This window comes from Aotus nancymaae, unplaced genomic scaffold (genome assembly GCF_030222135.1).
Source record: "Aotus nancymaae isolate 86718 unplaced genomic scaffold, 86718_ANA_hifiasm-v0.15.2.pri h1tg000057l, whole genome shotgun sequence".
Lineage (NCBI taxonomy): Eukaryota > Metazoa > Chordata > Mammalia > Primates > Aotidae > Aotus > Aotus nancymaae.
In genome coordinates, this window is record NW_026988471.1 from 59,523,337 (window position 1) to 59,547,707 (window position 24,371).

The 24,371-nt window shown below is 38.6% G+C and overlaps 1 protein-coding gene across 1 annotated transcript in view; it reads left to right on the plus strand.

Annotated features, from left to right (window-relative positions):
- Positions 1 to 24,371, plus strand: part of PAPOLG (poly(A) polymerase gamma) — a 43,621-nt gene that overhangs the window by 9,902 nt on the left and 9,348 nt on the right. Inside the window, exons 4-15 of the mRNA XM_012477247.2 lie at positions 2,093 to 2,174; positions 2,395 to 2,504; positions 4,249 to 4,302; positions 7,869 to 7,980; positions 11,589 to 11,678; positions 16,520 to 16,658; positions 17,600 to 17,672; positions 18,770 to 18,890; positions 19,575 to 19,659; positions 20,025 to 20,078; positions 22,887 to 23,006; positions 23,464 to 23,573. Coding sequence (XP_012332670.1) covers positions 2,093 to 2,174; positions 2,395 to 2,504; positions 4,249 to 4,302; positions 7,869 to 7,980; positions 11,589 to 11,678; positions 16,520 to 16,658; positions 17,600 to 17,672; positions 18,770 to 18,890; positions 19,575 to 19,659; positions 20,025 to 20,078; positions 22,887 to 23,006; positions 23,464 to 23,573 — 1,150 coding nt within the window. The remainder of the gene's footprint in view (positions 1 to 2,092; positions 2,175 to 2,394; positions 2,505 to 4,248; positions 4,303 to 7,868; positions 7,981 to 11,588; positions 11,679 to 16,519; positions 16,659 to 17,599; positions 17,673 to 18,769; positions 18,891 to 19,574; positions 19,660 to 20,024; positions 20,079 to 22,886; positions 23,007 to 23,463; positions 23,574 to 24,371) is intronic.

Consider the following 24,371-nt stretch of genomic DNA (forward strand, 5'->3'; position numbering starts at 1 on the left):
TCATAAATTTACTGACTCCTTTATAGCTATAAAATTATTTGTGATACTCTTAATGTTAGTAGTCATTAAACAGAGGCATTAACAAGCATACTATCCTATTATATAGATACTTTTATTCAAGTTCAAGTTAATCATCCGATATTCTTTAGAACTTGTACTGAGCATTGTGAGAAAATACAGAGAAGTAGCAGACACAGTTCTTAACTTTTAGAAATTTAAATATGATTGAAGAGATGAGACATACCAAAATGTTAGTAAATATAGCAAATAAGAATTTAAAGATTATAATAGCAGAGAACACAGGAAGAAAAACCTTGTTAGGGAGTAAGGATAACCAGGGAAGGCTTCATGGCAGAGGTGGAACTTGAAGTGAACTTGCAAAAGTGGATATTGATACCCAGAGGCTGGACATGGTGGCTCATGCCTGTGATCCCAGCACTTTGGGAGGCCAAGGCAGGAGGATTACTTAAAAACAGGAACTTGAGACTAGCCTGGGCAACAAAGCAAGACCCCATCTCTAGAAAAATTATTTTAAAATTACCCAGGCACAGTGGTGTGTGCCTGTAGTCTCAGATACTCTGGAAGCTGAAGCAGGAGGAATACTTTGTGCTCACTAGTTTGAGGCTGCAGTGAGCTAAGATCACACTGCTATGCTCACTTCAGCCTGGGCAACACAATGAGAGCCCATCTCCATCTGTTTAAAAAAAGATAAACAAAAAAGATGTCCAGAGAGGATGGGCAAGCACTTTCGGCAGGGACAATGGCAAATGCAGTGGAAAGGAGATTGGATTCTGTAAGCATGTTGGTTGGTTGGTTGGTAGTTGGAGCTTCAGAAAGGAAGATAAGAAGACAAGAAAGATCCATAGGAACATATGAAGATTTTCAACAACAGGCCCAAGGATCCTTACCTCAGTAGTTAGAGAAGGCAGCATTGGCAACTTTTGAGTAGAACAGCTATTTAATAGAGTAATTTAAGAAGATTGGTGAGTGAATTTTATACAAGATAGTGAAAGAGAAAAGGAAGATTAAATAGAGGAGAGTTAGCCTAGAATTAGGGGAGGCGTAGTTAAGTAGAAAGGAGGCCACACATGTGAGGGATATAAGCTAAGAATTGATAAGCCAAGAAGCAGCAGCTTGGTAGTAAGGATGAGAAACAAAAATAGAGAAAGCAGAAGCAGTATCTGTTACCATTGGAAGAAATTTTTTGCTTGTTTGAGGCTGGATATTGAAGTGAATCAGAATACTTGAGTGAATACCTGATAGGCTTTTGGAATTGGCTCTGAAGAGAGGCAAAAAGTAGCTTTTTTCTTTGAGGCAGAGTCTCACTCTTGTTGAAGCTCAACCTCCTGGGCTCCTACCGCAGCCTCCCGAGTAGGTGGGACTAGAGGCACACGCCACCCTGCCCAGCTAATTTTTTATTTTTTGTAGAGATGGGATCTCATTGTGTTGCCCAGGCTGGTCTTGAACTGGACACAAATGGTCCTCTCACCTCGGCCTCCCAAAGTGCTGGGATTATAGGCATGAGCCACCATGCTTGGCCAAAAAGTAGCATTTTAATTACGTTATAATCCAAGAAATGTTAATTAAGCTTGTTAGAATCGCTCTCATAAGATCATGTCGGGAGTGACTCCTTTCTTACAGAAAGGTTGTAGAGCTAGAATCAAGAAATTAAACATACCTCACAAAAACTAAAGGGGATATGGGATTGTCCAAGAGTATTATGTTTTAGAGGGCTGAAAGCACATTAGTTTGGTAATTAAGGTTGCTTACTGCAGCCTCCACCTTTCAGGTTCAAGTGATTTTCCTGCCTCAGCATACTGACTAGCTGGGATCACTGGCACCACCACCACGCCTGGCAGGGATTACAGGTGTGTGACCCCGTGCCCAGCTAATTTTTGTATTTTCAGTAGAGACGGGGTTTCCACATGTGTTGGCCAGGCTGGTCTTGAACTCCTAATCTCAGGTGATCCACCCATCTCAGCCTCCCAAAGTGCTGGGATTACAGGCAGCCACAACACCCAGCCAACATTGAGGTGACTTTTACACAAAATAATCGGAATAATTGAATGTCTTCTGCTTAATTTTATTTTAGAACCTCCCACCTTCTGTTGTGGCTACTGTTGGTGGTAAAATTTTCACGTTTGGATCCTATAGGCTTGGAGTACACACCAAAGGTAACTGCTTTTCTATGTTCTAGTGCTAAGAACATTCAATAACAAACTTTTGTTCATAATTAGAAAAAAGTTCCCAGTATTTCACTACTTAGAGCTAATTATTGTTAACATTTTCTTATGCTCAGCTTCCATACTTTCTTCTATACATGTATTTATGTGTACTTTAACAAAAAATATAACAAATAATATATTCTTAATTAAGAACTACTTTAATTTGCAGGAGCTGACATTGATGCACTTTGTGTAGCTCCAAGACATGTGGAGAGATCTGATTTTTTTCAGTCTTTTTTTGAAAAATTGAAACATCAAGATGGCATTAGAAACTTAAGAGTAAGTATCCTCTGGCATTTAATATTTTGAATATAGATTGGTAACAAATACCTATAAAAGCCAGGGCTTAAGATTATTGAAATACCTCCTAAGTTACTATTAGGAGATAGGTAATAAGAGTAACTTTAATAAGTGATGATTATATGATGGATAAGAACATGGGTCTTATAGTTACACAGACTTGGGTTTGCATCTAGACTCTACCACATCATAGCTCTTAGATCTTGGTCAAGTAACCTAATCCTCTGAACTTGTTTCTTTGTCTGTAAATTGGAGACGTAATAACTTTTTAATAAGGTTTTTTGAGTATCAATGAGATAATTTACATAAGTCATTTACTGTCATAGCCAATAATGATTGATACATATCAAATGATGAGTGCTGTTAAGGTTCAGTTAGTAACTCTTTATATGTATCTATCTAGCAATTCATTCAGCAAATACAATTTCAGCACCAGTAATTTGTTAGATTCTGGCATTAGTCTTACAGATACACTACTAAACAAGACATTGTTTATTGAGGAGGGGGTTAGGCGAACTAAATGAACAAAATAGTGTTAATGTATTCTGAAGTGCTAGAATAAGGTGAAGGTCAAAGAATTTGTGATATTTGGGGACTCTGAGAATGTTTTTGACAAGGAAGTTAAGAATTTGTTAGGTCGGGGAGTTAAGGAAGACTCAGAAAACCATTGTTTCTGCTAAATCTAAATTAATCTCAACTATATTAATTAAATTTTTAATAGGTTAGTCATGAGCTCTCATTATTTTAAAATTACTAACTCTAGTAGCCTTTCTAGATAATCAGTTTTCAGTTTAGACTCAACAAATTCTAAGTACCCAGATGATAGCAAGTTATTTTTTTAATTTTTAAGTTCTGGGATACACATGCAGGATGTGCAGGTTTCTTACATAGGTACATATGTGCTATGGTGAGTCTTTTTTGAGACCGAGTTTTGCTCTTGTTGCCTAGGCTGGAGTGCAATGGCACAATCTCAGCTCACTGCAACCTCCGCCTCTCAGGTTCCAGCAATTTTCCTGCCTCAGCCTCCTGAGTAGCTGGGATTACAGGCATGCACCACTGCGCCCATCTAATATTATATTTTTAGTAGAAACAGGTTTTCAACATGTTGGTCAGGCTGATCTTGAACTCCCGACCTCAGGTGATCCTCCCGCCTGGGCTTCCCAAAGTTCTGGGATTACATGGGTGAGCCACGGTACCTGGCCCATTATCTAGGTTTTAAGCCTGACATGCATTAGGTATTTGTCCTAATGCTCTCCCTTCCCTTGCCCCCACCCACTGACAGGCCCTGGTATATGATGTTCCCTCCATCTGTCCATGTATTCTCATTGTTCAACTCCCACTTATGAGTGAGAACGTGCAGTGTTTGTTTTCTGTTCCTGTGTTAGTTTGCTGAGAATGATGGCTTCCAGCTTCATTCATGTCCCTGTAAGGGACATGAACTCATTCTTTTTTATGGCTACGGACCATAAAGTTTGCTTCCCAGTTCTAAGGAATATTTTTAGAGGGATAATAAATTAGATACTGTTACAGGCATTTTCTATATCTTACATAATACAGGTCACAAAGTAGAAATACTTACCTGGAATGTAAGATCAAAAACATTTTCACTTTGTCTATTGAGTTAAAATACAAATTGGGAGCAAAGATATTCACATTATTGGTAGTTAAGAAGGATAGGGAAGGGATTACACCTATGTGTTATAATTGTTTTCCTTTTTTGTAGGCTGTAGAAGATGCCTTTGTACCTGTTATAAAATTTGAATTTGATGGTATTGAAGTAAGTGTTTAATATTTTTCTGACTTTTCTGACTTTACTGTTAGTTGGAACTCAAGTTTGTTTTCTGAAATGAGGCTTAATATAAGTGCATATTTCTATTTTTTTTTTTTTTTTTGAGATGGAATCTTGCTCTGTCGCCCAGGCTAGAGTACAGTGGCGCACCTCAACCTCAGCCTCTGGGGTTCAAGCCATTCTCCTGCCTCAGCCTGGGAGACTGAGACTATAGGCATGTGCCACCATGCCAGCCTAATGTTTTGTATTTTTAGTAGAGATGGGGTTTCACCGTGTTAGCCAGGATGTCCTCCATCTCCTGACCTCGTGATCAGCCCACCTCAGCCTCCCAAAGTGCTGGGATTATACGCATGAGCCACCACATCTGGCTTTTTTTTTTTTTTCCTTTTTTTAAGTAAAGAGATGGGGTCTAAATCTGTGGCCCAGGCTGGAGTGTAGGGACACAGTCGTACCTCACTGCAGCCTTGAGCTCCTGGGCTCAGGCGATCCTTCCACTTCAGCCTCCTGAGTGGCTAGGATTCTAAGCACACACCACCACACCTGGCTAATTTTTAAATTTTTGTAGAGACAGGGTCTCGCTATGTTGCCCAGTCTGGTCTCAAGCTCTCAGCCTCCCAAAGTGCTGGGATTACAGGTGTGAGCCACCACACTGGGCCTCAAATCCTCTTTTTGTTTTTGTTTTTTTTTTTTGAGACAGGGTTTTGCTATGTTCAGGCTGGAGTGCAGTGGGCATGATCGTGGCTTACTGCAACCTACCCTCCTAGGCTCAAGCGATCTTCCTGCCTCAGTCTCTTGAGTAGCTGGGACCACAGGCGTATGTCACTATGCCCATACCATGCACCATGGCTAATTTTTAAATTTTTTGTGGAGACAAGGTCTCACTCTAATGCCCAGTCTGGTCTCGAGCTCCTGGTCTCAAGGGATCCTTCCACCTCAGCCTCCCAAACTGCTGGGATTATAGGTGTGAGCCACCACAACAGGCCTCAGATAGTCTTTGAATAGTTCCATACCTTCTTTTCTCTTATTTCTGTGGACTTATCACCATGGAAAATGAACCAACCCTTATTCCCCTGCCCCCATGATTTTTATATACAGCCTTCTCAATCCCATAATCTCCTAAAATAATTGTATTATTACAGTTTTTCTTAGAGCAATATTCAGTTCAGTGTTTACATTATTCATTTTTTTCTTTCTTTTCTTTTCTTTCTTTTTCTTTCTTGCTTTCTTTCTTTTTGAGACTGAGTCTTGCTCTGTTGCCCAGGCTGGAGTGCAGTGGTGTGAACACAGCTCACTAGCTTGACCTCCTGGGCTCAACTGATCCTCCTACCTCAGCCTCCTGAGTGGCTGGGACCACAGGTGTGCCCCACCATGTCCATCTAATTTTTAAGTTTTTTGTATCGACAGGATCTCGCTCTGTCATGAGGCTGTCATTGCAAGCCTCGACTTCCTGACTTGAAGTGATCCTCCTGCCTCAGCTTCCCAAATAGCTGGGATTATAGGCACGCACCACCACACCCTGGTAATTTTTTATAGAGGCAGGGTTTTACTATATTGCCTAGGCTAGTCTCGAACTCCTGGGTTCAAGCAATCCTCCCACTCCAGCCTCCTGGGAGTGCTGGAAGTATAGGCATGAGCCCATTTACGTTAGTATGATCTTATAAGCAGTGTACAAAACCAAACACTTAAGTATACTAGATAACCATTCTTTGCTGTGTGACTTTTTTTTTTCCTTGGGAGTTAATAATTGTTTAGTTCCTTGATTTTTTTAGATTTATGACCAACTCTAACCCAGCCTTTCTGAGTTGTCTAAATCTCCTCTAAATAAGTTTAGATTTATCAGGTATTATGATATTTTCATCTTGAGAGAAAAACTCACTGAGTCTTCTCACCCATTCCAGTGTAAGCTGTTCTCCATGACTGGTACACAGCTGTCACCCAGGCATCTTCCTTTCCCATCATCCTGGCATTTCTTTTTGTTTCTAAGTTTTCTTCTTTCATGATTTACTCTTATTTTAGAGCGGCTCATCCACTAGCTTCCTGAGAAAGAGCATTTGCGGCCGGGCGCGGTGGCTCAAGCCTGTAATCCCAGCACTTTGGGAGGCCGAGGCGGGTGGATCACGAGGTCAAGAGATCGAGACCATCCTGGTCAACATGGTGAAACCCCGTCTCTACTAACACAAAAAATAAGCTGGGCATGGTGGCGCGTGCCTATAATCCCAGTTACTCAGGAGGCTGAGGCAGGAGAATTGCCTGAACCCAGGAGGCGGAGGTTGCGGTGAGCCGAAATCGCGCCATTGCACTCCAGCCTGGGCAACAAGCGAAACTCCGTCTCAAAAAAAAAAAAAAAGAAAGAGCATTTGCATGTTTAAAAATGTCTCTTTTTTTCCTCTTTTTTTTCTATTAACCATCAAGTCCAGTGAAAATGTCTTTATTTTGTTCTTACACTAAATAATTTGGCTCAGTATAAATCTAGGTATGAAATTTTTTTTCTCACTATTATGAAGGCCTTGCTTCATTGTCTTGTAGCTTCTGTGCCATATTGAGAAGTGTGATGCCATTTTGTTTCTTCATTCTTTGTATATGACTGGTTTTGTCTCTTTGGAAACTTAATAAAATCTTTTTTTCTTGTCTTCATAATTCATGAGACATTTGTGAAATTCATAATACTCTTTGGTGTGTGTCTTTTCAACCAGTGTGCTAGGCACCCACTAGTCATCTTTGAATATGGAAACTCCTATCTTTGCTTTTGGAAATTTTATTGAATTCTATTGGATTTCCCTCTCTCTCTTTCTTCTTTTCTTTCTAAAATCCTAAATTTGTATGTTGAATGTTCAGGACTTCCTTCTCTTTTTTTTTAATCTTTTTTCCCACTTATTAACCACATCTTCATGTTTTTGTTCTGCTTTTTGGGATTTTCTCATCTTCCAGATTTTCTACTTTTTATTTCTGCATCATATTTTTAATTTCTAAGCATACTGTTTTATTCTTTAAATGTTCCTTTTTATTTATGTCTGTATTTATTTATAGCTTCCTGACTTTATTTGCTAGATACAACGTTTTTATCTACTTTCTTAGGTCTACTTGATCTGTTACCACTTGTCCATCTGCTTTCCAGCTTTCATAGATTTTGCTTTTGTCACTTTCTGCTCTTTATCCTAGTGAATTTTGCCTTTAAAATCAAAATAATATTAAACAAAAAAAAATAAATAAAATTTTCCTGGTATTTTAGTGAAGTTTCAAAAGGGAGGGAATGTAAATGTGTGTTGGATCTTCTATCTTTATCTAGAAATTTGCTCGTAAGGCTTTGATTTTTTTTTTATGCTTAGCATATATGCTAAAATTTAAATGCTTTCATTAATTTGAAAGTTTAATTACCTTAACAAAACTTTACAGTGATTTTCCCATGTGAAAATGCCTGCATAGGCCTATTGAAGTTTTGGTAGAACTTTCCAAACTAATAATCAGAGCTTTTCACATTTTTGTGGTGGGATGGGGGAGGATGGATTAAAAGGAGAAAATGTAATTTTTTTCTCTTTTTTCACATCTTTCCAAAGATTGATCTAGTCTTTGCAAGACTGGCAATACAAACCATATCAGATAATTTAGATCTAAGAGACGACTCTCGCCTGAGAAGCCTTGATATAAGGTGTATTCGCAGCTTAAATGGTAAGCTTCTAAAAAGAAATCTCAGATACCTGCTTCAAAACAATTAGAGAAATATAGATATTTTTGCAGAATTGACTATTAATTGACTTTTGGGGATTGGACTAACTCAGTTTAAAGTGTTGTAATTTTTTTTTATACAGATAATGTGACCACATTTAAGGATCCTTCCACAAATTTATTTGAAAGGCTATGTATGTTTATAGTAGTGGTTCTCAAACTTACTAGTCTCAAGACTCCTTTACATTCTTAAGATTTATTGAGGACCCCAAAAAGCTTTTGTTTATGTGAGCTATATCTGTCAATATTTACCATGTTAGAAGTAAAAACTGAGAAATTTAAAAATATTTATTAGTTCATTTAAGAAATAATGCATTTTAAATTATTATTTCTGTAGACTTACAGAAACTTTTGTGTGTGAAGAATGGCCTTTTTTTTTTTTAAACATTTTGCTAATCTTTTTAATATTTCACCTGATAGAAAACAGCTGGATTCTCATTTGTGTCTACAGTCAATTCTAATATTTCGTTCTGGTTAACATATAAGAAGAAAATCTGGCTAGGTGTGGTGGCTCATGCCTATAATCCCAGCACTTTGGGAGGCCAAGGTGAATGGATCAGTTGAGCCCAGGAGTTCCAGACCAGCTGGGTAACATGGTGAAACCCCATCTCCACCAAAAATATAAAACATTTAGTTGGATGTAGTGTTACTCTCCTGTAATCCCAGCTACTCAGGAAGCTGAGGTGGGAGGATCATCTGAGCCCAGGAGATGGAGACCACAGTGAGCCCTGATTACACCGCTGCACTTTAGCCTAGGTGACAGAGCAAGACCCTGTCTCAAAAAAAAAAAAGGGCCGGGCAAGGTGGCTCATGCCTGTAATCCCAGCACTTTGGGAGACTGAGGCAGGCAGATCACAAAGTCAGTTTGAGACCATTCTGGGCAACATGGTAAAACCCTGTATCTATTAAAAATACAAAAATTAGGCAGGGCACAGTGGCTTATGCCTGTAATCCCAGCAATTTGGGAGGCTGAGGCAGGTAGATCACGAGGTCAGGAGATCGAGAACATGGTGAAACCCCCGTCTCTACTAAAAATACAAAAATTAGCCAGGCATGGTGGCGTGTGCCTGTAGTCCCAGCTACTCAGGAGGCTAAGGCAGGAGAATTGCTTGAACCCACGAGGCAGAGGTTGTAGTAAGCCAAGATCATGCCACTGCACTCCAGCCTGGGTGACAGAGCAAGACTGTCTCAAAAAAAAGCAAAAATTAGCCATGTGTGGTAGTACTTGCCTGAAATCCCAGCTATTCGGTAGGCTAAGGCAGGAGAACCACTTGAACCCAGGAGGCAGAGGTTGCAGTGAGCTGAGATCATGCCACCACACTCCAGCCTGGGTGACAGAGCGAGACTCCATCTCAAAAAAGAAAGAAAAATCTGTCCTCTTAGTTGGAAAAGGGAGGAGTGTTTTAATAGCCTTTTCAGATAATTATGGCTATTCTTCTTAAACTCGACCAGTAACATTTTTTCTTTTTAACAGTTTTATTGAGATATAACTACATATCATTAAATTTATCCTTTTCACATGTACAATTCAGTGGTCTTTAGTATACTACAATCCAGTGTTAGAATATTTTATCACCCTCAAAAGAACCTTCAGACCCATTTGCAGTCATTTCCCCTTCCAGTCCCCAGGCCCAGGCAACCACTAATCTGTTTTCTATCTTTGTAGATTTGCCTCTTAGAGACATTTCATATAAAAAGAAGCCTATGTGGTCTTTTGTGTAAGGGTTCTTTTACTTGGTATGTTTGTGAGGTTCATCCATGTCTATTTTGCTGAATAAAAATGATCGTTTCTTAAAGGTTAGAGTATGGAATCTAAAATCATATCAAACTTTTTGTATTCTGTTACATGATAATCCACTGATCTGTCTTGTTCTTTGAGTGGTCCTTTTATTCATGCTTGATTTTGTACTATCATGCCTTGGTCATTTGGAAAATATTGGATCACAAAATTATTTGGATCTTCCAAATGCTAATGCACATTTCATTATAAAATGTGAAAAAAAAAGCATTCATTAATATCACCACCAGTCTCAATAGAAAAGTATGGAAAGGTGTCAAGCTCATAGTAGCAGATAAAAGTTGTCTAAAATTCAGATTTAACTTGAAAGGTTAAATTTTATTGTTGGCAACAAATTTCATCATTTGTTTTAGTTGAACTGAGGGATTCCCTTTGTTCATTTTTTTTGGAAATACCTAATTGTGAATAACTATAATTTATCTGCCAGTTATTCTTTTGGGTAAAACTGGTGTTCCTTGAAAAAAGCAGATAGTTCAGGTTACAACTCACACAGTCTCACATGTGCCTTCCCCACCTTTATTTTTAACTGCAAGTGTGTGGTGGTGCAGATATTTTTTTCTGTTAATATAGTTTGTTGCTTCATCTTGATCGACTGCCAAGGTACCTGCAGTTTTATACACCGTTGCTTTTGCACCATTGGTGCAAATGTTAACACGGTGAAAAAAGCAAAGAAAGCCTTAGTTTCATTATTTACAAAAAAAAAAAATTGACCTCACAGATTCCCAGGGGTACACAGACCATACTTTGAGAACCAGTATATTTTTTTTTATTTGTTTGTTTGTTTGTTTGTTTTGAGATGGAGTCTCGCCGTCACCCCGGCCAGAGTGCATAATCTCAGCTCACTACAATCTCCACCTCCTGGGTTCAAGTGATTCTCCTACCTCAGCCTCTTAGGGAGCTGGGATTATAGATGCCCACCACAACACCCAGCTAATTTTTGTATGTTTAGTAGAGACAGGGTTTCACCATTTTGGCTAGGGTCATCTCGAACTCCTGACCTCAGGCGATCCACTGACCTTGTCCTTCCAAAGTGCTGAGATTGACAACCACTGTTTTATACTGTTTTGTTTAACTTAATCACTATTGCATTTTGGTGTTTTTCCAGAGGGTAACAGTGAATCACAGTATTTGTGGAAAAGGTTTACATTGAAGTTGTAACAGTGTTGTAATTTGGAGGTATTTGATTAATAGTCAAATGTGGAAGAAAACTAAAAAATACTCAGACTCATCTCATTTTGGATTGCATTACCTATGTAATTTTTTTTTTTTAAGACAGAGTTTTGCTCTTATTGCCCAGTGCCCAGTCTGGAGTGCAGTGGCGCAATCGGCTCACCACAACCTCCACCTCTCAGGTTGAAGCAATTCTCCTACCTCAGCCTCCCGAGTAGCTGGGATTACACTCATGTGCCACCACGCCCAGCTAATTTTATATTTTTAGTAGAGACAGGGTTTCTCCATGTTGGTCAAGGTGGTCTTGAACTCCTGACCTCAGGTGATCTGCCACCTCAGCCTCCCAAGTGCTGGGATTACAGGTGTGAGTTACCTCGCCTGGCGCTCATGTAATTTGTAATTATCCTAAAGCAAAGTGATTTATCGTATATGAGTGCTAAATTTCAAATACATAAAGAAAATAAAACCCGAGGTTTTATTGTCTTTCATATTTTTAGCATTTGAGAGTCTGGAAGTTAGGAGGGCATTTGAATTAACTAAGTATTAGCTTCATAGCGAAAAGTGATTGCTTTGTCTTTTTCAGGATGTAGAGTTACTGATGAAATTTTGCATTTAGTGCCAAATAAAGAAACTTTTAGACTCACCCTAAGAGCTGTCAAATTATGGGCAAAACGTAAGTATCGCTACTCTTTTATGTTTGCATTATAAAATTCTAATTTTCTCTTGCCAGTGATAGAAACACATTTAGAAACTCTGATCCTAATGATATTGTTGGAGGTTGAGGACCAATAAAGTCTGGAGTAGCTATTTGCTTTTCAGGTACAGTGGTTATGGTGTTTTGATATGTAGTGTACCTCTTCCTCCCTTGGGTAAAAACTAAAAGCCCATGACTTTTCATCTTAGATTCAGCCAGGTAGTCAGAATAAGTCAGAACTTGAAGACTGACATCCCTCCCTGTGGGTAGCACCATCTTATATATCTTTGTATTCCCACCAGCAAAGAGTCTGGTTTATACTGTAGTAGGTATTCAATAAAGTTACTGAGGGAAGAGCCTACAGTGATGATTTTCACTTGTTTTTACCTTATAGCACTTTTCTAATAAAGCCTGGAACTGTTACTAGTTTATATATTTAGGTTCTTAAAAATCCCTTTGCTTACCACTGAGCTGGCACAGCACATTCTGTATAATTTGTTGTTTAGGCACACCTCTGAGATACTGCAGGTTCGGTTCCAGATCACTGCAGTAAAGCAAATTACAATTTTTTTTTTGTTTGCCAGTACGTAGAAAAGTTACACTATACTGCAATCTATTAAGTATGCAATAAATAGCATTATGTCTTTAAAAATGTGCGTACCTTAATTTAAAAATACTTTATTGCTAAAAAATGCTAACAGTCAGCTGAGCATTCAGTAAGTTGTAATCTTTTTGCTGGTGTAGGATCTTGCCTTGATGTTGATGTCTGCGGACTGATGAGGCTGGTAGTTGCGGAAGGTTGGGGTGATTGGCAATTTCTTTTTCTTTTTTTTTTGACTGTCAGTTTCTTTAAGACACCAGTGAAGTTTGCTGCATTGATTATTTCATGAAAGATTTCTCTGTAGCATGCCATGCTGTTGAATAGCAGTTTACCCACAAGTAGAAAGTCTTTCAAAATTGGAGTCATTCCTCTAAAATCCTGCCACTGCTTTATCAACTAAGTTTATGTAATATTCTAAATCCTTTGTTGTCATTTCAACAATGTTCATAGTATCTTCACCAGAAGTAGATTCTGTCTCAAGAAACCACTTCCTTTGCTCATCTATAAGAAGCAACTCCTCATCACTTAAAGTTACATCATGAGATTGCAGCAATTCAATCACATCTTAAGGATCCACTTCTGATTCTAGTTCTCTTGTTATTTTTACTACATTGGCAGTTAACTTCTGTCGAAGTCCTGAACCTCTCTCAATCATCCATAAGAGGTGGAATCAACTTCTTCCAAACTCTTGTTAATGTTGATTTCCACCCAGCACCAGGAGACAGGGTCTCACTGTGTTGCCCAGGCTCTTCTCAAACTCCTGGGCTCAAGGGATCCTCCCTTCTCAGAATCCTGAGTAGCTTAGGACTGCAGGCCTGTGCCACCATGCCTGGCGAAGTTTTAAAAAAAATTTTAGTAGAGATGAGGTCTAGCTATAATGCCCAAGCTGGTCTTGAACTCCTGGCCTCTAGTGATCCTCCTGCCTTGGCCTTCCAAAGTGCTGTGAGCTACCGTGCCTGGCCAAAATGTATTTCTTAAATGGTAAAACAAGAAGATAACTCCTTGATCCATGGGTTACAGAATGGATGCTGTATTAGCAGGTATGAAAATAACTTCAATCTCCTAGTATATCTCCACTAGAATTCTTGGATGACTAGGTGCATTGTCAAAGAGCAGTCATACTTAGAAAGGTAATCTTTTTTTACCCAAGCAGTGGACCTCACCAGTGGGTTCTTAAATACTCAGTAAACCATGCTGTAAACTGCTGTACTATCATCTAGGCTTTGTTGTTCCATTTATACAGCACAGACAGTAGAGTGAGCATCATTCTTAAGGGCCCTGGGATTTGGGGAATGTTAAATGAGCATTGGCTTCAAGGCTTCAATTCTTTTTTTTTTTTTTTTTTTGAGATGAAGACTCACTCTGTTGCCCAGCTGGAGTGCAATGGCAGGATCTTGGCTCACTGCAACCTCCTTCTCCTAGGTTTAAGGGATTCTCTTGCCTCAGCCTCCCAAGTAGCTGGGATTAAAGGCGTGTGCCACCACACCTTGCTGCTTTTTGTGTTTTTAGTAGAGATGGGGTTTCACCATGTTGGCCAGGCTGGTCTTGAACTCCTAACCTCAGATGATCTGCCTGCCTTGGCCTCCCAAAGTGCTGGGATTACAAGCAATAGCCACCGCACCCAGCTGGCTTCAATTTAAAGTCACCAGCTGCATTAGCCTCTAACAGGAGAATTACCTGTCCTTTGAAGCTTTATAACAAGTTTCTCCTCTCTAGCTATGAAAGCTCTAGCTGGCATCTTCTTCCAGTATAAGGCTGTTTCATCTACATTGATAATCTGTTGTTTAGGGTAGCCACCTTCATCAGTGATTTTAGCTAGATCTTCTGGGTAACTTCCTGCAGCTTCTGCATGAGCACTTGTTGCACTTTTATGTTGTGGAAATGATTTCTTTCCTTAAACCTGTGCAGCAGCCTTTACTAGCTTCAGGCTTTGCTTCTGCACCTTCTTCACCTCTGTCAGCCTTCATATGATTAAAAAGAAGTTAGGGCTTTGCTCTGGATTAGACTTTGGCTTAAGGGAACATTGTGTCTCATTTGATTTTTTCATCCAGACAAAAATTAAAATTTTCTATCAGCAATAAGGCAGTTTTACTTTTGTCATTCCTGTATTCACTGGAAAGTAGCACTTGTAATTTCTGTCAAGAACTTTTCCTTGGCATTCTCAACTCGGTTAACTGATTGGCACAAGAGACATAGCTTTCAGACTATCATAGCTTTCAACATGCCTTCTTCACTGAGCTTAATCTTTTCTAGCTTTTGATTTATAGTGAGAGATACGCCATTATTTCTTTTACTTGAACACTTAGAGGCTATTAAGGGTTCTTAATTGGCTTAATTTAAATATTGTTGTGTCTCAAGGAATAGGGAAACCTGAGGAGAGGGAGAGAGATGGGTAATGACCAGTCTGTGGAGCATTCAGAACATACACATTTACCAACTAAGTTCACACTCTTACATGGGCTCAGTTTGTGGTGCCCCAAAACAATTACAATAGTAACATCAACGGTCACTAATCACAAACCACCATAACACATATAATAATAATAATAGACTTTGGAATTTTGTGAGAATTACTAAAATGTGACACAGAGTCATGAAACAAGAGCTTTTGCTGTTGGAAAAATGGTGCTGATAGATTTGCTCAACTCAGGGTTGCCACAAACTTTCAACTGGTAAAAAACTCAGTATCTATGAAGTGTAATAAAGCAAAGCACAATAAAATGAGGTATGCCTTTATATTTATTTTATTTTATTTCCTTTTATTTTTTTAGACAGGGGCTTGCTCTGTCTCCCAGGCTGGAATGCAGTGTTGCAATCATAGCTCACTGCAGCCTTGACCTTCTGGGCTCAAGCAGTCCTTCCACCCTAGCCTCCTGAGTGGCTGGGACTACAGGCATGTGCCACCATGCCCAGCTAATTTTATTTTATTTTTTATTCTTACTTTTATTTTTTAGCAGAGACTAGTGTTGATATGTTATTCAGGCTCAAACTCCTGAGCTCAAGCAATCCTGCCTTGGCTTCCCAAAGTGGTGGCATTACAGGTGTGAGCCACAGCGCCTGGCTGAGTGTGACAGTTAAAGGTTTCTTTTTGGGGTCATGAAAAACATTCTAGAATTGAAAATGTTGTTGATTGCACAACTCTCAGTATACTAAAAACCATTGAATTGTGTGCTTTAAATGGATGAATCTTATGGTATGTGAATTACATCTCAGTAAAGCTGATACAAATTAAAAAATAGCAGCACATGGCTTGTGGCTACCATATTGGACAGTGCAGGTCTAAAAAGATATTAAACAAGTAAACTTTGTCCTTGGGCTCAAGTGTCTTGTATAGTTTAGAATAAAGTAAAATTTGCAGTGAAGGGATAACATGAACAATTTGCCCTTCCTTAGAGATTAAATGCCATGTTTTGTCAACTAGATGCATATTTTTTGTATTTACAGTGTCTGAAATTGGAATTTGGTAGTTTTTTTTCTTTTGCTCACTTGGTGGGACATAATATAGATAGCTATAAGAAACGGTCATGACAAGCATGGTGGTGCACCCGTTATCACAGCTATTCAGGAGGCTAAGGTGGAAGATCAGTTGAGCTCAGGAGTTTGAGGGCGCAGTGAACTGTGATTGTGCCAGTACACTCTAGTCTGGGTGACAGAGTGAGAGCCCGTCTCTTTAAAAAAGAAAATGAATAATGTCAGTGGTGTGGTGTATTCTACTTCATGGGGAGGTGTCCAAATTCTGTGAAATACTGAAGTCTTCAGCTTTACACTTGATTTAAAAATATCTATAAATATGATTACTAATGAAATATTCATTCATGTTTGTATACATACACCATTGTATCTCCAAATGTCTCCTTCCTTTCACTTTTCTCTCAATCCTAAATACTAAAAAATGGGGAATTTCAATGTAATATCAGTGGAGCCCAGTTGAGCAGTTGGAACTGAGGCAGAGAACTGAGGTGTCTATTTTAGAAGGCAAAGTAAGGAGGGTAAGATTAGCGATTTATGATTACTAATTGGACTGTGGGCCTAACGTGAAGGTCTGCTTATCAGTTTTAATATTTTATTGGGGAAAAGTTCCAACCATCTTAAGAATAAAGTTACCTTGTTGAATGTCATGGATATTCATTCACCTTGTAACGAGCAGAAAAAAGAAAAAATAAAAAATGTCACAGATAGTCGGCCCTAATAATAATTAGCAAATATATTGACTTTCTAGGACGTGGTATTTATTCCAACATGCTAGGATTCCTTGGTGGTGTCTCCTGGGCAATGCTAGTTGCAAGAACTTGCCAATTATATCCAAATGCAGCAGCATCTACTTTAGTTCATAAGTTCTTTTTAGTTTTTTCCAAGTGGTAAGTACTTTGACTATTTACTAACCTCTACCTGTATGTAAGTTTGTTTGGAAATTTAAGAGCTATACATAGACTTTTTCTGTTGTTATACATTTCTTTGTAAAGTTAAAAGTGTAAAACATCAAATTTGAGGCAATGGTGGGACATCCAGATGACACCTTCTTCCAGGGATTTGTAAATGTGGGCCCTCATCTTGGGAGAGCGGTTAAAATAAGTTTGGCTTTGCAAATTACTAGTTATGTAGAGGTTGCTTAAGCTTTTCTCATTTGTAAAATGGAAGTGATGATCACCCTGATTTATTAGTTTTTTCAGTACATGTTAGCTGTTGCTGTTAAAAAATTATCAGAATTAAATCCACGAAAGCAAATGAGAAGGAAGTGAAAGATTCAGGTGTAAATTAGTTATAGTTAATGCACAGTAATATTTGCCCTTTCAGAGAATACTGTATTAAAATAGGCAGCCTTTTCTTTGTATAACGCCTTACCTTCTTCTTTAGCCCATTTCTTTATTTTTATTATTATTTTTTTTTAATTGAGACAGGGTCTCACTCTTGCCCAGGCTAGAGTGCATGCATCTCAGCTCACTGCAACCTCTGCCTCCTGGGCTCAAGTCATCCTCCCACCTCACCCTCCTGAGTAGCTGGGACTATAGGCATGTGCCACCAGGCACAGCTAATTTTTGTGTTTTTAGTAGAGACAAGGTTTCACCATGTTGCCCAGGCTGGTCTCAAACTCCTGAGCTCAGGTGATCGGCCTACCTCAGCTTCCCAAAGTGCTGGGATTACAGGCATGAGCCACCATGCTTGGCCATTTTTTTTCTGTTAATACCAAATACCCAGAACATTTGCTCTGTAGAAGGTTAGAACAGTCTAATAATTATAAGATTTCATATAGTACCTGAAGTTAGATCATGTGTAAGTTAATTTGCCTTATTTATGTCAGGGAATGGCCAAATCCTGTGCTGCTGAAGCAACCAGAAGAAAGCAATTTGAATTTGCCTGTCTGGGATCCTCGGGTATGTGATTTATTATGGAATTTCCTTAAACCTTTTAAGGAAGAGGACATTTCTCTAAATTACAGTCTAGTTAAAGTTAGTTCCTCTGGTCTTTGTTCTTCTGAATAACTATAGTGCTCTTTCTCCTTCTGCTGTTTTTTTTTTTTTTTTCTGTAGATGATTAGGACCACTAATGCTGATTCAAATGTTATGTCATTAAAAATCACCCATGTGAGATAAGTGGGTGTCTCAAGGATAATGTCATAATCCATTGTGAAAAACTGTCTTAAAAGTAATTGGTTTCTCGGCTGGACGTGATGGCGCACGCCTGTAATCCCAGCACTTTGGGAGGCCGAGGCGGGTGGATTACATGAGGTCAGGAATTCGAGAGCAGCCTGACCAATATGGTGAAACCCCCTCTCTTCTGAAAATACAAAAAATTAGCCTCAGGCATGGTGGTGCATGCCTGTACTCCCAGCTACTCTGGAGGCTGAGGCACAAGAATCGCCTGAACCCAAGAGACAGAGGTTGCAGTGAGCTGAGATTGTGCCACTGCACTCCAGCCTGGGTGACTGAGTTGAGACTTTGTCTCAAAAAAAAAAATTAATTGGTTACTAATAATAAAATACTAAAGTATAATAAAAGATTTGCTTTGCAATACAATTTAAAGCAGATTCATTGTTCCAAGATAGCATAATTCTCTCATATCTTGCATTTTATTTTGCTTTTAGAGTGAGTGCTCGTTCCTCTAGGTAACCAAGGGGAAGTCATCCATTGAGTGGGTGATGAAAAAAGAATGAGAACCATTGAACCAGATAATGCTTTTTGTAGTTATAATACTGTATGTCCTTTATCATGAGATACTGTTTATAAGATCCACATCAATTTAACAGCTTTTCTGAGGAAAAACATACTTCTGCAATGTTTCCTTTGACTTTGACTCTTAAGACATATCCCAGTTCAGAAATAAATGTAGTTAGGGAGGGGAAATGTACTTCTTAGACTTGAGGAAATGTAGTATTAAGTTTATATTTCATATTCTTCAGACTTTTGGGGAAATGAAGTGAGGACAACTGAAATAGGAGAATAGATCAGTTATTCTGCTTCTAATTTCACAGGTAAATCCATCAGATAGGTATCATCTCATGCCCATAATCACCCCTGCCTACCCACAACAGAATTCTACGTATAATGTGTCCACATCAACTCGAACAGTAATGGTAGAAGAATTTAAACAAGGTAAACATGTTGGCCCTACTACCCTTTACATATTCCCACAAGTTTTTTGGTTGACAACAATTTTATTCTCTGTTCTAGCTATGGATTGGCAGTTAGTGTTATACCTATTCTTAAAACTTCTTTCAAATATGGTTGTTTTGTTTTTTAGTAATTAGTTTTCCAAAGTATATGATAATATTAAGGCCAAAAATGGAGCCAACTCAGTCTGGTGGAACCTAATTTTTTTGTATTCTAAGAAATAGCATATATTTATATTTTGTTACTCAAGAATTTGGTGGGCCAGGCACAGTGGGCTCACGCCTATAATCCCAGCACTTTGGGAGGCCAAGGTGGGTGGATCACCCAAGGTCAGGAGTTCAAGACCAGCCTGGTCAACATGGTGAAACCCCGTCTCTACTAAAAACACAAAAATTAGCCAGGCATGGTGGCACGCACTTGTAATCTCAGCTACTAAGGAGACTAAGGCAGGAAAATCGCTTGAACCCAGGAGGAGGTTGCAGTGAGCCAAGATAGAGCCACTACCCTCCAGCCTCGGTGACAGAGTGAGACTCCACCTCAAAAAAAGAAAGAATTGGGTGTGGTGGAGTTTGAGATTTTGTAGTAATAGAGTGATTTAAGAGCTGGTCCCTCTCAAAATCATTCTTTATTCTTCATTTGTTTTGTTTTGTTTTGTTGTAAATTTAGGTCTCGCAGTCACAGATGAAATTCTTCAAGGAAAATCAGATTGGTCCAAACTACTTGAGCCACCAAATTTCTTTCAAAAGTATAGGTATGTGAAATTTTGTATTTTGTATGTATGTGGTTTTTTTTAAAGACTAATGTTAAACTTAGTTAATATATGGCAGGCGACAGCTCTTCCATTTCTTAAGCAAGATAGAGAATAAACTAACAAATCCTAAGTGATAAGAGTATTTCTTCATTCTATTAGTGTGACTTTTTAAAGTGAATTGTTTTTTACTTGTAGGACCTAGAATTAATTTTGTGAAAATCAGAGCACATTTAATTTTCATAAACTGTGTGCCTTTATTGGCTCATTTGTTCAGTGAGAGGGAGGAAAAAAAAGGGATGATTAAAAAGCAGGCCTTAACAATTTTTCTGGCTTTTTTTTCCTGATTGTTGCTGAAAATTCTTCAGACATTATATAGTATTGACTGCCAGCGCATCAACAGAAGAAAACCATCTAGAGTGGTAAGACTTCTATTTCAAGTTTTCTACCTAGTGTGTGGTAATAGTGACATATTTACATGGTGCTTTACCATTTATAAAATACTTTCTTGCTTGATTTACAAAATTTTTTTTTTTTTTTTTTTTTTTGAGAGAGTCTCACTGTTGCTCAGGCTGGAGTGCAGTGTCGTGATCTCAGTTTCGCCGTGTTGGCCAGGCTGGTCTCGGAACTCCTCACCTCAGGTGATCTGCCCACCTTAGCCTCCCAAAGTGCTGGGATTACAGGTGTGAGCCACCTTACCCGGCCATTTTTTTTTTTTTTAATTTTTTTTTTTGGAGAGGGAGTCTCTGTCACCCAGACTGGAGTACAGTGGCGTGATCTCGGCTCACTGCAGCCTCTGCCTCCTGGGTTCAAGTGATTCTCCTGCCTTAGCCTCCTGAGCAGCTGGGACTACAGGTGCGTGCTATCATACCCTATGGCTAATTTTTGTAGTTTTAGTAGAGACGAGGTTTCACCATATTGGCCAGGCTGGTCTCAAACTACTGATCTCAAGTGATCCGTAAAATTATTATATCTTACTGGTGATTGTTGTATATGACCATGGAGCTTCAGTGTTTAAAATACGCCATCAAATTAATGTTTCAGAAACAGGAGGGACATGAGAGAAAGATATACGTATAAATTCTGCTTCTTGTTGCTTCTCAGATTTAAGCAAAATTTTGAGCTAGTTTAGATGATTCTGATAGCCACCGTCTTAATAAGTTTTCCATTTTTGCCATCATGTTTACCTCCAACAAAACTCAAAAGAAAAGATATTTTCTATATCCTTTTAATTTAGGAGATGATGGCATAAATTTTTCAGATTTAGCTTCCGTCGACAGATAGGAGATATTTGTGGTCAAGAAGTAGGTATTCTTTTTAGCACATCTGAATTTATCCCCTCTGCCTCCAGTATATTCACATCCTTGGCTCTATCAGGCGGAAGCTATTAGACCACCAGAGATGGTTGTACTTTCCTTGGGTCTGACTTCTGGAAAAGCAAAACAACAGTACTGTTTTATTTTTACTTCAGGAGTTTAATGCTTATTTCATTGGTAATTAAAGGGACTCTGAAAATAATTCTGTCACTGAAACAGTATTTTGTTTGTCTGTATCAGGAGTCAGAAAATAGGATCTAGGCCAAATTCAATCTGCCACCTATTTTTCATAATGTTTTATTGGAATATAGCCATGTTTTTTCATTTATATATTATCTGTGGCTGCTTCTGGGCTTCATAGCAAAGTTGAATAGTTGTAACCGAGACTGTATGGCCCAGAAACCCTAAAATTTACTATTTAGCCCTTTACAGAAAAAGTTTACCAACCTCTCATTTAGATGACATGGAATAACACAGATTTTTGTGATTGACTGTTAAAGCACACACAATTATAATGTATAAGCTTTTGCTGATGTTCTTTAAAAAAATCTTAAAATATAGTTACTCTAATTCATTAAGTCATTAATAAGTTATATAGCTGCCATTGGTCACACTTCTTAAGTGAAGTAGAAATGAAGTTGCAGAAATCTGAAGAAACTTGAGGTATTTTAATAATATCTAATCCAAATTTAGTGAATTTTTTCTTAAATGCAAAGTCTATCATAATATATGATTGTTTCATATATTATGTGCCAATATTAGTTTCATTGTTTAAACATATCTTAGCCTTAGGATTTATTTTTTATTTTTTTTTAAGAGATGGAGTCTCGCTGTCACCCAGGCTGGAGTACAGTGGCGTGACCATACTGCAGCCTCAAACTCCTGGGCTCAAGCGGTCCCTCCTGCCTCAGCTTCCCAAATAGCTGGGGCCTGCAGGCCCATGCCACCATGCCTGGCTGATTTTTTTTTTTTTGATCTTATAGAGATGGAGTCTCACTGTGTTGCCCCAGGTGATCTCAAACTCCTGGTCTCGGGTGATCCTCCCGCCTCAGCTTCCCAAAGTACTGGGATTAACGAGCATGAGCCACCACACCTGGCCTAGCCTTAGGTTTGAGACATAAGATTTGAAGGTAAAAAAAGATTCAGGATTAGATTAACCAGCAATTTTTGTTCATGCCCTAAGCCATGACTATTTATAGTCTTAACTAAGTCAGGGTATTTTAGATTCAGAAATGCATTAAATAAATCAGTTCTTCTATTAAAAAAAAAAAAGAACACACAGGAATCTACCAACTTGTTATTTACTACAATGGCATTTTAAATGGGGTTCCTAATATATTGGGCTGAAATTTTTAAATGAACATGTAAAGATTCATAGCTAATATGCTGTTTGGTTTACTTGAGTGTAGCTTTCATATTTAAAGTTGACATAAGATAAATTGTGTTTACAATGGCATTTTAAGTGGGGTTCCTAATATATTGGGCCAAAATTTTTATTTTTATTTATTTATTTAGTGATGGAACCTCACTCTGTCACCCAGGCTGGAGTGCAGTGGGGTGATATCAGCTCACTGCAGCCTCCACCTCCCATGTTGAAGCGATTCTTCTGCCTCAGCCTCCTGAGTAGCTGGGAATATAGGTGTGCACCCCATACTCAGCTAATTTTTTGGTATTTTTAGTAAAGACGGGGTTTTACCATGTTGGCCAGGCTGGTCTCGAACTCCTGACCTCAGGTGATCTGCCCGCCTTAGCCTCCCAAAGTGCTGGGATTATAGGCATAAGCTACCACACCCAGCCTGAACTTTTTTAATGAACATGTAAAGCTTCATAGTTAATATGCTGTTTGGTTTACTTAAGTGTACCTTTCAGATTTAAAGCGGACATAAGATGAATTGTGTTCCTTGTTTGTTTTAGGGTTGGATTAGTAGAATCTAAAATACGTGTACTTGTTGGAAACTTGGAACGGAATGAATTTATTACTCTTGCCCATGTGAATCCCCAGTCATTCCCAGGGAGTAAGGAACATCATAAAGAGTAAGTTAATTGTTTTTTAATACTGTATTTATTAAATAATGTCATTTGGCATATGCATCATTTCAGAGTAATTGTGAGATTTTTGTTTAACAGGCATTGATGGGAGTATGACACATTATATATTTGAGTTTGAGTGGCTAGGCATTAAAAATAAGTACATACTACTTTGGTAGCCCAGAAACCCCGGCAAAACACCATCACAATATTTGGAGCATATTTGAGCATATATTTAGTAAGTCATTTTCATAGCCACTTAATCCTCCTTAGAACAACAGGCATTAACTTACCAGTGTTCTGGATGCCACTTTTAAGAATCTGGCCAAACCACTGAAATCTATATTTGTGAGATAGAGACGTAGACACCAAGTTTTAATTATGAAGTAGCATCTGTAACATTGTAAAAAAAAAAAAAAAAAAAAAAAGTAATTAATGGAAATTCTTAAATTTTACTTTATAGCAACAATTACGTATCAATGTGGTTCCTTGGGATAATTTTTCGGAGAGTAGAAAATGCAGAAAGTGTCAACATAGACTTGACATATGATATACAGTCATTTACTGATACAGGTAAGACTTCATCATCATAGAGCTGTGATTCTCAAACCTGGCTATTACTCAGTGTCATCTGCCTACGATCTGGCTGGCTGTACTTATTAAAGTTCTACAATTGGTTAAGTGAACATGGCATATCCATACTGCTATTAAAACAGGAAAGGAGCTGGGCGCGGTGGCTCACGCCCTATAATCCCAGCACTTGGGAGGCAGAGGCGGGCAGATTACCTGAGGTCAGGAGTTCGAGACCAGCCTGGCTAATATGGTGAAACCCCATCTCTACTAAAAATAGAAAAGTTAGCAGGGTGTGGTGGCGAACGCCTGTAATCCCAGCTGCTTGGGAGGCTAAGGCAGGAAAATCGCTTGAACCCAGGAGGAGGAGGTTGCAGTGAGCTGAGATTGTCCCACTGCACTCCAGCCTGAGCCACAGAGTGAGACTCTGTCTCAAAAAAAAAGAAAAAAAAAGCATTATGAAGCAATTTCCAAGATATATTAAGTGGGAGGTAAAATTACAAAACACTGTGTACACTGTGCTACCATTTATAGAAATAATAAAAGAAAAAATACACATTTGCTTACAATTGCATAGAATATCTCTGGAAGGATGCTTACTTAGTTTTAAAAAAAATGGCAAAGTGGTTGCTTCTAGGTCAGGGGACAGGATAAGGAGACATCATTGAATACTCTTCAACACTTTTGAGTTTTGTAGCATGTGAATGTTAACTGTTTTATTTTATTTTATTTTATGAGACAGTCTCACTCTGTCACCCAGGCTGGACTGCAGTGGCACGATCAGCTCACTGTAACCTTCGC